Raw genomic sequence first — 15823 nt, forward strand, 5'->3', positions numbered from 1 at the left:
TTTTCATAGGCACAACCTGTTTGCAAAGGAAAGAGAAGTCAAAATTTGGCAGTGTTGAAGTCCCCCTTCTCTGGCATATTTGGTATGAATTTTACCAAATGCTTTTACTTCTGCTTTTTTAATATTCCAAATACATTTACAGAATTCATCCTTTATAAGAAAAGTACAGCATTTGGCCCTCATTGCTTAGGAATAGCACTCCATGAAGCCTACTACCATGTTTCCCCGAAAATAAGACAGGGTCTTATTTTCTTTTGACCCGCGAAATAAGCACTTGGCCTTATTTTCAGGGAGATCCTATTATTTTTGAGATGCAGGAGGCGGTGAGTGTGGTCACCTCATGCCTGCTGTTGTATTGCAATATTTTTGGGGAGGGCTTATTTTCAGGGGAACAGTGTAATCCTTTCTGAAAGCAGGCTTAGACTGTTAACAAGATCAGGGTTGATGAAAACTGGGTGGAAAATCATAAATAATCCCTGACTGTAGATTTAGAGAAAACCTGGTTATGGGGAAAAAACCTTTGACATTTTTGTCAAGAAAACTGCATGGTCTTCCTCATGTTAACATAAAGCATCATCCTGGACTTGAAGGACATATTGCCTTTTTTAAATGTGTTAAAGTGGAATGAAGGAAGAAATTCCAAATGGATTTTACCTCTCAGGCTGTCCTTGGATTAGTCTCTCCATGTGTCTATCACTACAGCTTCCTAGCATCCCTAGTAAGAGTTATGGATCAGTGATGAAGGTTGGGGGAAAACTTTTCTTAGAGAAAAAGCAAGCTCATTCACAGGTATGTATGGAATAATAAACCAAAGAAGATAAGCTTCTATGGAGATTCTCAGTCATCTAGGTCATTGTGGTCCCAAAGGTGCTTTTTTTCAAGAGGCAACTAGATTTTCCATAAAATTCAGTTGCCTCTTGAAAAAAAGTACCTTTGTGACAAAGAAGATAAGAATGTGAAGGGATATATTAGATGAGAAAGTCTGTTAAATGCAAGGACCAGTCCAACAATTGCATTACTAGCAATTCTATTTCAAGGACAATTATATTAAGAGGTATCTGATTACATATGCAAGATTATACATATGGACTCAATAAACAATTTAAAATGCAATAAGAATTGGATAATGTAGCTGAAATCTACCCTGAATAGAAAATAAAAAGAAATCTCACAGCAGAAGAAAGGACACAGGGAAAAATGTCAAGAGTTTGAAAAACGTATACAACAAAAATCAAGAACATTGATCTCAAGCTACAATTTGTGGGGAAATTGGTTCAAAATATTTGATAGTTGATTTATAATTCTTTTACAAATTGCCAAGATGAACTAATTGTACAATAAATATTGGAATTGCCACAATAAAAAATGAACATTTTAACATATGTACAAAAAGACTCAACAGTGGGGAAAGAAATACATCAATATATCGAGAAAATTCTGTCAATAAAATTTGAATCAAACACACACATATTTTTATTAGGTATGATCCTAGACAATATCCCTCACAATTTATGAAAATACGTGCTGACAGTGGCAAGAGTCCCTCTGGGACAAAACTGGAAAAAGGAAACCTTGCAAACCAAATATGTTTGGGAGACTAATATTAGAGAATACACAGCAATGGAAAAATTGACAACATATATTCATAGCAGAAACTTAACCAAGTTTGACTAGGAATCTACCCTGATCAATATATTTGTTATAAAAAAGGAAAATAAAGAGAAATCTCACAGCAGAAGAAAGTACCTTTTTTCCATTCTGTGGAGTAGCAGAAAAGATCTTCTCTCCCTCCCCTTATGCAGCTGCATGCTTGTCAACCAAGTTTCTTCCCGAGACTCCTCAAGGGGTTGTCATCTTCTGCTTAGATCCAGATTATTGTCCCCTTTCCTCCGAAGTGTGAATAGTTCTCTTTCCACTTCATGGAAATCAACTGTTTAGATAATTAATTTTTTTAAAGATGTACTGTGAATAGCTTTTCCTCCTGTTTCTTAGAGCTCTACCTGGACTTCGTCTTTCAACTCCCATTCTAAGACTCCTGTCAGAGGCATGGTTGACTCCAACCTTCCTTTAGAGGAAGGGTTGGAAGAACTGATTGCTATGCACATGAAGGCTTCTGGAGGGAAGCAGAAATCGGAAAAGTGAATCATTTTTGAACACCTTTCTGTATTCAGAAATAGAAAATGGGTGGGTTGGTGCATGGCTCTGAGACCCTTGACAATCAGAGGTGACACAAAGGGCTTTGAGAGCATTGGTCAAGTCCTAACTGCCATAACCATAGAATCCTGTTGGACATCTACCTAAACTATTCCCAGATATGCCAAACTTACCTGGATGAAGCTGAGTACCTTTTCCTGCTATGTCTGTTGGAGAAGCCAACAAATCAACCTATTTGGGAACATTGTAGTTTCATGAATAAAGTGCTCACATCTTTCTTTCAAATTGGGAAGCCTCAGTTCCCCATGGAAGCACTTAGATTAAATTATCCCTCTTGATGATATGAAGTGGGAATATTATAGTTACTACCAAAAGTTTCCCCCCCCCCCTAAATCTTCCATAGGGTGTTTCACCTATGGGGAAAAAGGGTGAAAAATCACTCCCGAGGCTTCCTGAATTCTCCAGATAAACTGTCATTTTCTACCCTGAAGACACTAGAAGTTCAGCTGCAAACATCACTTGTCTTGTGGGCTTTTGAGGGGGGGGACCCTCCAAAAAGTACATGTGATCATAGTGAATCCTTTTAAATTATTATTATTTATTTATTTACATAATATTTACAAAAATACAAAAAAGGAAAACAAATAGAATAAATATTTTTTGCATTAATGGATATAATTGTCTTTTCAAAAACAGGTAAGTTATATGTCTCTTAAATCCCGCCCTGCATAATGAAATAATACCCATTTTCTAGTTCCTCAAAATAATTCCCTCAGGAGCAATCCAGGGCAAATAGATTATATCTCTTGAAAGTAATTCTATCCCAAAATTTTGGCTCACAATTTAATATAACATCTATCTATATATGTTAAAATATTTTTCCAAACATATGTGAATTATTCATAAGACCATAGGACTTAATGATGCCCACCAATATTTTTTATATTGCGAATTGTAAAAATCTGATGCTTATCTTTTAATAATAATAATAATAATAATAATAATAATAATAATAATAATAATAATAATAATAATAATAATAATAATAATAATAATAATAATAATAATTCTTAGCTGCACCCTCTCCCGAAGGACTCGGGGCGGCGTACAATAAAAACATAAAAATACAAGTAGGACAAACATACATATAATATAGACGTATACAGAGACGTATACAAAGACGTATACAAAGAGGAGGTGGACAAATGGATGGAAACAATTAAAATCACAATATTAAAATCCCCTAAATAAATTAGATAAAATTACAAAAATAAAAAACCCGTCAGGAGCGATATGTTCAGACTATAGTTGAGCCAGGCCAGCTACTTGAAATAGGTGGGTCTTGAGCTTTACACGGAAGGAGCGGAGGTCAGAGGTAGTCCTAATATCCGGAGGGAGGTCATTCCACAGGGCTGGGCCCGCCACAGAGAAGGCTCTACTCCTAGGCGCCGCCCCTCGGCACTGTCTGGTGGACGGCACCTGGAGGAGTCCCTCTCTGTGCGAGCGAATTGGTCGCAGGGATGTATGGGGCAGGATACGATCCCGTAAGTAACTAGGTCCTGAGCCATGGAGCGCTTTAAAGATTGTTATCAAGACCTTGAAACGCACCCGATAGACCACAGGAAGCCAGTGCAGCTCGCGCAGGAAAGGTGTCACATGGGAGTACCTGGAACTCCCCATACTTACCCGCGCGGCCGCATTCTGGACCAACTGTAGCCTCCGGGTGCATTTCAAGGGAAGCCCCATGTAGAGAGCATTACAGTAGTCAAGGCGAGACGTCACCAGCGCATGAGTGACTGTGCGTAAGGCGTCCCGGTCCAGTAGGGGGCGCAATTGGCGCACCAGGCGAACCTGGTGGAACGCCCCCCTTGCTACGGCTGTCACATGGTCATCCATGGACAGCCGGGCATCCAGGAGGACGCCCAAATTGCGCGCCCGCTCCACGGGGGCAAGTTGAATGCCCCCGACGGCCAAAGATGGCATTAATTGGCTGAACCGGGGAGCCGGTACCCACAGCCACTCCGTCTTGGAGGGGTTGAGCTTGAGTCGGTTGTCATCCATCCAGACCCGTACGGCTTCCACACACCGGGACATCACTTCGACGGCCTCGTTGGGGTGGTTCGGGGTGGAAATGTACAGCTGAGTATCATCAGCGTACAGATGATATCCCACCCCAAAACCACAGATGATCTCACCCAACGGCTTCATATATGTGTTGAACAGGAGTGGCGAGAGGACCGACCCCTGTGGCACCCCACACGTAAGGGGGCTTAGGGTTGACCTCTGCTCTCCTGCCAACACACGTTGCGTCCGACCGGAAAGGTAGGAGCCGAACCACCGCAAAACGGTGCCCCGGAGCCCCAACCCCTCCAGTCGGCGCAACAGGATACCATGGTCGATGGTATCAAAAGCCGCCGAGAGGTCTAATAGGACCAGGATAGAGGAACAACCCCTATCTCTGGCCCTCCAGAGATCATCTACCAACGCGACCAAGGCCGTCTCCGTGCTGTGCCCGGGACGGAAGCCAGACTGGCGTGGATCTAGATAATCATCTTCCTCCAGATGTCGTGGAAACTGATAAGCCACCACACTCTCTACAACCTTTGCCAAGAAGGGAAGGTTGGAGACAGGACGATAATTGGCCAGCTCCATAGGGTCCAGGGAAGGCTTCTTGAGCAAGGGTCTCACCACCGCCTCTTTCAAAGAGGCCGGGAGAGACCCCTCACTCAACGAAGCGTTCACTAGGCCCTTTAAAATGTATTCTTTTGGTTGCCCAATATATTCAGAATATAATCTGTGTGTGGAAGCCTCACAGTTTAAGAAGGTGTGTGCCAACAGTGGCAAGAATCCATTTGGCTTGGGACCAGATTATCTAAGGGACCTCTTTCTCCAGGACTGTCTACCCATCCAATCAGATGCAACCGACTGTGCCTGCTCCAGATTCCATCACTCAAAGAGTGCTGACTGCCAGGAACTAGATGTGGACCTTTTTCTGCCTTATGGAACATCCCTCAGAGATCAGAATGGCCCCAACCCTGTTAGCTTCTCACAAAGCTCTAAAAACTTGGCTACGTACTCGGAATGCGAGAAGAGCCCTATTACTTGGCTTTACTATTAGCAGACTAATCATCATGGCTGCTGTTTATATTTGTATATATTTTGTGGGTGTTTTTATTATTTTAATGGTTTTTTAAATTTTATTTATTAAATTTATTTGCCACCCATTCCTGCAACGCAATGACACTTGGAGATTTACAGCATTATTTGCTTTAATTGTTTTAAAGTTGTAGACTTGTAAGCTGCCCAGGGTCACTTGGTTGAATGGATGGACATAAAAATTGAATAAGTAAATAAGTGAATAAAAATAGCATTTGAAAAGAGAACCCTGCTGAGTAATAAAGGATTGGGGCATTAAAATTGGAGACTATGCAGCAATAAAAAGCTAGTAGTATACATTCACAGCAGAAGTCTATGTTGTAAATTCAAGCAGGAGTGGGTCCAATAAATGCAATGTATATCATACAACAAGACAATCTTAGAAGCTACGGTGGGGGTTTTTTTGAAGAAAGGGAGAAACTATTTTTTAATAATAATAGCAATAATAGCAATTACAATGATCTAAACAAAAATGAGTAACAATTTCCACATTAAATTATTTTAAAAAAACATTCAAAGAGCAATATGTGTCTTTATTTTTCTTTTTGGTCTTTTTTAATGTATATTTTATTGAATGAGCACCAAAATGGGACACTTGTACATATAATTAACAAATAATTAAATGTAAGAACAAAAAACATTTTTTCAAAAAATATTTCAATAGATTTTAGATTGCATCCTTTTCAGGAGAAGAAATAAAGTGATATAAGTCTTTTATAGTCTTTTATATAAATAAATATCCATTTATTTATATTTTGATAGAAATACAGTGTGGATTTTGATTCAGATACAGACTCCACCAAAAACAAGGGCATCTCAGGTTTCTTGGAAGCAGCCAAAACATGCAGAATATACAGAATAGCAGAGTTGGAAGGGACCTTGTGGTTGTTTCGGGTGATTTTTACTACCAATATTGTGAATACGAGTGACAAAATTCTGATTCTGGTAAAATAATGTAATAAGTATTAATAGCAATAACAAGAAATAATCATTGCACAGTAATTGATCTCAAATATGTATCCCACATTCATTTGCAGAATATTTGACTCCTACTTAGAACTGAAGTTTTCTGATAAAGTCAAATATTCATGAACCTGAATACCAATTATGAGTCAGCAGAGCTTAAAATGTCTAATGGCTCTCAATCCATGACTAATGGCAGTAACGATAATAAAAATAAAAACAGCAAGAAGAAGAAGAAGAAGAGAACAAAATTAAAAACTGCTAACATGATTTTAAAGATCTGAATTGACTCATGTTCAAGATTCTTCACGGGGCTTTATTACTGAAGGTCTGAAGGAAGGAAAAAGTGTTCATTGAAATTGGGGGAAATTGTCCTTTTCTGCTCCAGCCAATGCAAAGAGTGCAGCACCCTGCTCAGCAATAGACTGAATGACAGATTCCTGGCACAGTTGCTCCACCCTGTCACACCCTGGTGAGTTGAAAGGTGGCTAAAAGGTGGCTAATCCTGGATTCCAGCTACCTACCTGCCTTCAGTTAGGCTCAGCCCCACTCCACCCTTGAATAAAGAATACAATTGCTGATCCCCCCCCCTTCTTAAAGGGTGATTCTTGGTAGGGGAGGAAGTGAAGTTGAACAAATACAACAGTTGTTGCTTTTAAACTATCCCATATGAAACCAGGAAAGGCTGTCCAGCCAGATTGCTGAGGCAGGATAGGACTGGGTTTTGGGAAAATGTGATTAAGGCTGTATACTTTTTAAAATAATCACGAGTGCAGGGACATTTATAGAATGGGACTTTGAGGAGGGCTTTAAGAAAAGAGCCCTTAGGTAATTTTCAAATAGTGGGTAATGTTTGGGAAAGAATTAAGCACACCTTCAATTGATACATTTTCATCTTTCTCAAGGCTGAAACTGTGTCCCGAGTTTATCATTGTCCAATTTTTCCATCCTGATCTTGCCTGCTATGCTTCATTCTATTTACCCCCTGTGGACCATATTTTGAAGATGCTTTCGGGTAGAGAAAGGACTGGGAAGATGTGTGTGAGAAACAATTTCCCATCAAAAACAACAAATATGGAGATTTTGAAGATGATTCGCTTGACCATGAGGGAGGAAGAAAGGGAGGGAGGGAGGGAGGGTTGATACCATAAAGTAAGATTTAACTTGTTTGAAATTTGTCTGGAGAAAGAGAGTTTCAATGGCCTTCATTTGGGTGCTATGAATCTCCTACCAACTTTTTTGAGGGCTTCCTTCACCTCCTTCTTGCGTAAACTGTAAAAGAAAGGGTTTTACCAGAGGGTTGACTACAGTATAGAACAGTGCATTTGTCTTGTCCCAGTTTGGAGAGTGGTGAAAGTTGGGTGTGAAGTACATGATGAGAATGGAACCATAGAAGAGGGAAAGTGACATCAAGTGAGCTGAGCAAGTGAAGAAGGCTTTGCGTTTCCCTGCAGCTGACCAGATGTTAATTATGGCTGCTCCAATGCCAACCTATGAGTTCACAATGATAGCTGTGGGTACTAGCAAATTGAAACCCAATACAGTAGCTGCAATGAGTTCATGGACACCTGTGTCAATACAGGACATTTTAACAAGTGGTGGCCCATCACAAAAGTAATGGTTGATCACATTATTACCACAGAAATGTAGCCGAAAAGTGTTGCCAGTGTGTACAATTGCATTGACAAAGCCCACTACATAAGCTCCTACTACAAACTGGATGCAGACCTTCTTGGGCATGGCAGTGTTGTAAAGGAGTGGGTTGCAGATGGCCACAAAGTGATCATAGGCCATGAAGGCCAGTAGGAAGCATTCAGTACAGGCCAAACCAGCAGAGAAGAAGAACTGGGCTGCACAACAGGCTAAGGAAATGTGGTTGTTCTTGGACACACAGTCAAATAAGATCCGGGGAGTGTAGACTGTGGAGTACCAGATATCCAGGAAGGAAAGGCTGCCAACAAAAAAGTACATGGGAGTGTGCAAATGAGAGTCTAGGTAGATCAGGGCCATGAGACCCAGGTTCCCAGCCAGCGTTAGAGAATAGGATGCCAAAACAGCACAAAGAAGATTAGGCGTAGAAATGGGTCTGTTGTAAACCCAACCAGGACAAAATCAGTAACCAATGTCCGATTGCCTTTCACTTCCATTATTTTCATAAGTGTAACCTGAAAAAGAAGTTAGAATTGTGAAGTTTTCATCTCTGATATGAAGAGTGCATGCTAATGTTTCGAATTATATATTGAATCTGTCTCCCTCGACACATTTTGATTTTGTCAATTTTGCTCCAGAATGCTTTTGCTTCTGCTTTTTTAATATCATGGATATATTACAGGATTCAGCATTTATGAAGGAAGGACAAAATAAAGGCCTAGGAGCACTAGATGGGAGACCACATGGATATCTACTGTAGAAGGCAACTTATTGGGAAAGACAAAATTAACAGATTCCACAAAATCAGAGCAAATACCAACTGTCTTCTTTATCATAATACTAATAAAATAGTATTGCAATAGCAGCAATAATACAATAGAGTAATGCATACATTTTTGCTGAAGTTAATTACTTTGTTCTGGGACACCTTCAGTATTCAACCTTTTAAAGCTTACTTGCTTAATGCATTCAAAGTCCTCAAGTAGCATAAATTACCTTGAACCCAAATTCTTCCCTTCAGTACTGTGATGTTTATATTATGTAATACAAAACCCTCGTTGTTGAAAAACCCATATTTCTGGACCCTTGCAATCCTTCTCCAGAAAACAAGAGCAATTCAATATTTTTGTATCTTCTTTGAAGTTTCTCCCTGTTGCTTGTCACCTTCTTGCCACTTTCTCCCAGCAATGGACCAATTGTTTCCTGAACTTTTTTCTTGTTTTTAACATGTTGGAAGAAGCTTTTTTGGTTAATTTTTACTTTTGTGGCAAGCCTTTCTTCATTGTGAGCCTTAGCTTTCCTCACTTCATCTTTACAGACTCGGGCTATTTGCTGATATTCTGCCTCAGTTATGTCCCCCTCTTTCCACTTTTTATATAGGGAACTTCCAGGTGCCATTAAACTATTTCTAGCTGGGTCATTGCAACCTTTAACTTGTCCCAAGCAGTAATTTTCCAGAGTAGCAAACTGGATAGATGTATAGTTTATTCAAAATGGAATCTATCAGGTTCTTTCTTTACCCAAATAACTTGGGGTTTTATCCCTATTCCCACATCTAATAAACCATCCAAATATTTCTAAAAGTTCAATTTTGTAGGGCCACAAAGGAAAAAGGAAATGAAAGAATGAGGGATTATAACAATGTAATATGTGGCTTCCCAAGTTAAGAGAAGAAGAAGAAGAAGAAGAAGAAGAAGAAGAAGAAGAAGAAGAAGAAGAAGAAGAAGAAGAAGAAGAAGAAGAAGAAGAGCCTAGAAGTCAACAGAGTATAGGCAAGGAGGTGGCTTCATAGTTGGTCAGGGAGAGACATGAAACTATCTAGAGTTTCAATTTCAGACAAGATAAAGCCACTCCGGTATGTTTGAAGAACACTGGATTTGGCAGAGACTCCTGATTATAAAGAAAAACTGCAAGTGAGGAAAGAGACATTATAAATAACTGGTCAGGTTCCTCTTTTACATGTACAGCAATAGCATTTAGACTTATATAGCGCTTCATAGTGCTTTTACAGCCCTGTCTAAGCGGTTTATCAATGTCAGCCTATTGCCCCCAACAATCTGGCTCCTCATTTTACCCACCTCAGAATGATGGAAGGCTGAGTCAGTCAACCTTGAGCCAGTGAGATTTGAACTGCCGAACTGCAGGTAGCAGACAGCTGAAGTAGCCTGTAGAGTACTGTGCTCTAATGCATTCAAATCTGGGTAAGCCATACCAGGTCTAAATCTCTCTTTCCTCTAATCCCTAAAATATCCTGTCTGACATGATGATGAAATGTATTGAAAAGCTTCTTATCTTTCTGAATCCTTGAAAACCTTCTCCAGAAATCAAGACCATCTGAGCAGTTGCTGTAGCATCTGAAACTGCTCTGAGACATACCATTTTCTAGCTTTCCTGAGGTAGCTTCCTTCTCCCAATTTCATGAGAAAAAACAGACACACTCTTGGTGGAAAATTTAAACAGGATTCCTCCCCAAAGTTTGTTGGGGAGGGAATAGAGAAGCAGAAGGATTTTCTTCCTTGGAACAAGAGTCCCAAGCTGGCTACCTGGAGTTGGCTGTGCTGCTTTGGCTGTCTTTCAGCCTATCCTTGAATCACAAGCAACATCAGAGGTGGGTGCTCTGTGTTGATTCATAAACTTGTTCTTTCTTTGACATAATTTTATTGCGGCCCAAAGAGCCTTTGCCCATCCCTGATGCCCTCATTGACTTTGAACAACTGCAAGCTATGCAACCAATGTTCTTTCGGTGACTCATCTCATCAGGGAGTTATCTTTTGCTTAGACCTAGGTTTACTCTCTTTTTTCCTCAAACAGTGATCACTTTCCACTTCGTGGAGGTCATTAGTTTGTGTAATTTCAAAGAAAACATTGTAAGAAGCTTCTGCTGCCTGGTTCCCAGAGCTGCACTTGGACTTCTGGATCTTCTATCTCCCATTCTAAGGCCCTGATCAGTGGCAAGATTAATTCCCGTAGTAAATGAAAATTTCAGAAAATGAAAAGAAATTGAATGGCCACCAACTCAGGTCCAAACTATGGGAACAATAGAAGTTTAGGGGGCAGCTCCCTAAATTACGTCCAGAGGCATCTAGCCTAATTTGATGAAGCCAAGTTCATTTTCCCTTTAAATCTGTTTAAGTCTGGATGAGCCCATATATGGGAGTCTTATGTTTTCCTGTGCAACATGCCCACAGTCCTCCTTCAAATTAGGCAAAACATTAGTTCCCTATGGAAGCATGTGATGATTATTTATATGATGCCAAAACTATTTTTTAATCTTAACTCCTCCAAAGGGAGTTTTATCTAGGAAAAGATTCTCTGGGGTACTGAGTTCTTCAGATAAACATTCATTTCATCTTCCGCCTTGAGGCCATTTAGAAAGTCAGCTGCACTCATCACTTGTCAAGACCTTTTCTGGAAAAAAACCCACCTCTAAAATGAGATTTAGTAATAAGCAGTGAAATGGAACACAGAATTAAAAATTTATATCTATACCATTTGCTGTGGTGGCACAGTGGTTAGAATGCAGTACTGCAGGCTACTCCTGCTGACTGCCAGAAATTTAGCAGTTTGAATCTCACCAGGTTCAAGGTTGACTCCGCCTTCCATCCTTCCGAGGTGTGTAAAATGAGGACCCAGATTGTTGGGAGCAATATGCTCTGTAAACCACTTAGAGAGGGATGTAAAGTGTCTAAGTGCTATTGCTATTCCTCAAATAGTATATGAAAAGATCAGGCAGAAGGAGTGGGAGTTAAATGAGTCATCAGGCTAGAATTGTTACATTCTCACAAATGTTCCAAATCCTCTTAAATTCCATTGACTCTTTTAATTTAACATACAGTCCTAATTCTTTGCACCTGACAAATAGAGGGTACCAACAGAGGGTATGCTTACCAAAGGTCTGATTATATTTTAAGTAGCATTGCAAAACAACCCAATTATGATAGCATCTAATATTTGATGAAATTCTTGAGAATACTAAATCCTCCTGCAGGCTTCCAATGACAACCCTCAACATCCCACCTGCCAGAATCTGGTTTGACTCCTGGATTGCAGAAACAAGTCCATGTGATTTTTGTATGCACTATTCTCAGAAGTGGCTTGTCCTTGATTATAAATCCAAAAATATATTCCTAATTTTCCTGTTTATTTCATCTTCAAGTACATTTATTTATTCAGAAGAAATTGGAAAACTACATTGTTCTCTATGACTTGTGTGGTGAAGGGAAAACACCAGTCTCCTTGTAAGCTACAGAACCAGATACGAGTGCCTGCAGACTCAATGCCTGTTAAGCATAAGGCTTCCATATGTTTGAGAGGAAAACATCTCTTTCCATGAATAGCAAGTTTCAGCAGTATAGACTAGGTTAGACCCCCCTGTAATTAACAAAAGAAGGCTAGTCCTCTTCTGATGAAGCCATTGTCTCTGGAAGCCTTAGTGCTTATACTATAGGTGTCTCTTCCTTCGTTGGATATGTTGGATAGCCATTTGTCTGAAATGGTCTAGGGTTTCCTGCCTAGGCAGGGGGTTGGACTAGAAGACCTCCAAGGTCCCTTCCAACTCTGCTATTGTATTGTATTGTATTGTCTCAGGAGAGATGGAGGAGCTACTTATGGTGCATTCTTCTATTTTCTATCCGTGGAAGATTTCAGACTATAGGCACTGAGTACAGTACAATGTGGCTCTAATCTGTGATTTTGGTAACTTGATAGATGGCTAAATTTTATATCCCAGTACTAACTACAGTAAATCAACCCCACCCAATCTTCACTTTAAAGAGGGAGTTTCTGATTGTCTTTTGTGCCAGACACTGGTACCTCCTGGAAGAGGAAATGGAGTTGGGGAAATGCATGAATGACTGTGTGCTTAAATTATCCCATGTGAAATCTAGAAGGACTTGCTGACGACATTCCTAAAACAGGCTATGCCTCAGGTGTTGAATTAATGCAGTTAAGGCTGGAATGCATTTCTCCCAATTCAAGAAATGAATGAGCATGTAAATGTGGTTGTGAGAAAACCTATTCTAATGTTCAAAGTACGTGTAGAGACTGAGAGAAAGTAGGCGTATGTTTCTTCCATAAGTAGTTTGCCTTTCTCACAAACAAATTTTCTTATGCTTGACCAGTAATTTCATTTACCGTATTTTTTGGAGTATAAGATGCATGGAGTATAAGACGCACCAAGGTTTTGAAGAGACAAATTTTTTAAAAAAGGTTTTTGCACTCTGCAAACCTCCCCAAAATGGCCCATTTTTTGCGAAAACAGGCTGGTTTTTTTCCCAAAAAAAGGCATGAATAGCTTTTAGGGTGCTTGCAGAGTGCTCCTGGGGGTGCCCCCCCCAAAATGTGCAAAACATGCCCCGTTTTTTATGAAAACGGGCCTATTTATTGTCAAAAAATTGCATGCATAGCCTTTAGGAGGCATATTGAGTACTCCTGGAGGCTGGAGGGGGGGGGGGCAAAATTGAGCAAAAAATGGCCTGCTTTTCACTCATTTCTTCCCTCCCCAGCCCCCAGGAGCTCTCTGAAAGTCTTCTACAGGCTCTGCACGGCCATTTTAGTGATGAGGGCAGGGCTTCAGGAGGCAAAAAATGCTGTATTCAGTGTATAAGACACACCCAGATTTTCAGCCTTTTTTTTAAGGGAAAAAGATGTGTCTTATACTCTGAAAAATATGCTAGATTCTGTCTACCTATTTTTTTTCTTTTCTTGTGTATAGTAACTTTGAGGATGTAATTAGACAGGAAAAGATGAGGGAAGATGCATTCATGGCAAGTAATCAGCTATTAAAAGTAGTGAGTTTGGAGATTTTGAGGATATGCTGCCTCTCTCCATTGTAGAAGGAAGGAAGGCTCTCACTAGAGAGTAGAAGTTAATTTCTGACTCTGCAATCTAATTTGAATAAATAATATGTCAGTGCCATTATTTTGTGTGCTGTTAATCTCCCCCAAACTTTCTTGAAGGCTGCCTTCACATCTTTGTTGCGTAAACTGTAAATCAAAGGATTGACCAGCGGGTTGATTACCGTATAGAACAATGCATTTACCTTGTCCCAATTGGGAGCATGTTGAGAGTTGGATCTGGAGTACATGATGAGAATGGAGCCATAGAAGAGAGTGACTGAGACCAGGTGAGCTGAACAAGTGAAGAAGGCTTTGCGTCTCCCTTCGGCTGAACGGATGCGGACTATGGCTGCCCCAATACCAATGTAGGAGCTCACAATGATAGCTGTGGTTACTATCAAATTGCAACCAATGGTAGCTTTCAGGATGAGTTCATGCACTTGTGTGTTATCACAAGCCATCTTCATAAGTGGTAGTACATCACAAAAGTAGTGATTTATGATATTACTACCACAGAAGCGTAGGCGGAAGGTGTTACCACTGTGTACAATTGAATTGGCAAAGCCAGCTACATAAGCTCCTGCCACTAGCTGAACACAGAGCTTCTTAGGCATGGCAGTGGCGTAAAGGAGTGGGTTGCATATGGCCACAAAGCGGTCATAGGCCATGAAGGCCAATAGGAAGCATTCACTGAAGGTTAATCCAGCAGAGAAGAAGAACTGGGCTGCACAACCAGCAAGGGACATGTGGTTGTTTGTGGACACACAGTCAGACAAGATCCGAGGAGTGTAGACTGTGGAGTACCAGACATCCAGGAAGGAAAGGCTGCCCACAAAGAAGTACATGGGTGTATGCAAACGGGAGTCCAGGTAGATTAAGGACATGAGACCAAGGTTCCCAGTCAGTGTTAGGGTATAGGAGGCCAAGAACAGCCCAAAGAAGATTATTCGTAGAAACGGATCTGTTGTAAAACCAACCAAGACAAATTCAGTGACCAGGGTCCAATTGCCTTCCACTTCCATCATTTTCAGAAGTGTAACCTGTATAGTTGAAAGAGAAGTAAGTTTTTGCAGTTTTCAGTCCCACAACAAAAAAAATGCATGTTATGATTTTGAAGAAATCCTCTGACATATTCCGTATGCTGTTGCTAATTGTGCTGCAGACTGGTTTTGCTTGTAGTTTCTAGAACATTCCATAAATAAGTGCCCAATATTTAAAATCAATTGAACGTACTACACAATTTTTTCTCACCTTATCTGACTGAGTTTTGTGATGAGTATAGGCAACATTTGTCATCTAGAAAAATGCTACAAAGGATGGGTGGATAGGGAAATGAAATTTAGCATGTTTTAAGAAACAGTTAAATGGCTCAGATTGTAAACAAGTGAAGCAGCAACTGGGGAGCTGCAGAGAAGGGATATAGTTAAGGGCTGTGATACTTATTTCCTCAGTGCCTGGATCCCTAACTCTGCTGAGGAAGGGCTTCTCTTAGTGAAGCAGTCCTTATTATGTCTGTGTGAAGAGCGCAGGTGGCTGAAACAGATGAGTAATCCTGATCAGGGAATGGCCCAAGTTGGAGAGAGGAGGGAATCAATCAAAGGCAAGAAAATGAGAGCAGCTCTTTGGACCTGAAGTGAATACAAACACCATGTTTTCCATTGTAAGGCAGAGGGCTTCCACATTTTTGTGCTTCAGAGACACATCACTGCCTTTCAAGCACATCACAGTGTTATAAAATAACTTTTAAATCTCAAATTAAGACAAAATCATCCAATGTAGCTGATCAGGGTGGGGTGGAGAAGGAGGCTTCTTGTCGACTTGGAAATAGCAAAGCCTAAGAATTAAGAACTAAGCCTAAGAATTCATTGCTGGGAGGGGAAGCATAAAACTTGGTTAAATCCACTTGTCTGAGGAGGGAATATGATGAGGGAAGAAAGGGTATGGCAGGGCCATCCACGGCTGACACAAACTGCCAATGGGGGAAAAAAATGCCGAAATACCTGATGAGTTCCAAAGGGCCCGTTTTGCACATAGGAATTTTACAACAATGGGTGGAATTTCAG

General features: G+C 40.4%; 1 protein-coding gene across 1 annotated transcript; it reads right to left on the reverse strand.

Annotated features, from left to right (window-relative positions):
- Positions 1-13789: 13789 nt before the first annotated feature.
- On the reverse strand, positions 13790-14785 carry LOC309389805 (olfactory receptor 9G4-like; the record flags this gene model as incomplete). Its single annotated transcript, XM_081948639.1, has 1 exon — positions 13790-14785. The coding sequence occupies one exon, from the start codon at positions 14783-14785 to the stop codon at positions 13790-13792; it is 996 nt and encodes a 331-aa protein (XP_081804765.1).
- Between the last annotated feature and the right edge of the window lie 1038 nt (positions 14786-15823).

This window comes from Natrix helvetica (genome assembly GCF_964273705.1).
Source record: "Natrix helvetica genome assembly, chromosome: 1".
Classification (NCBI taxonomy): domain Eukaryota; kingdom Metazoa; phylum Chordata; class Lepidosauria; order Squamata; family Natricidae; genus Natrix; species Natrix helvetica.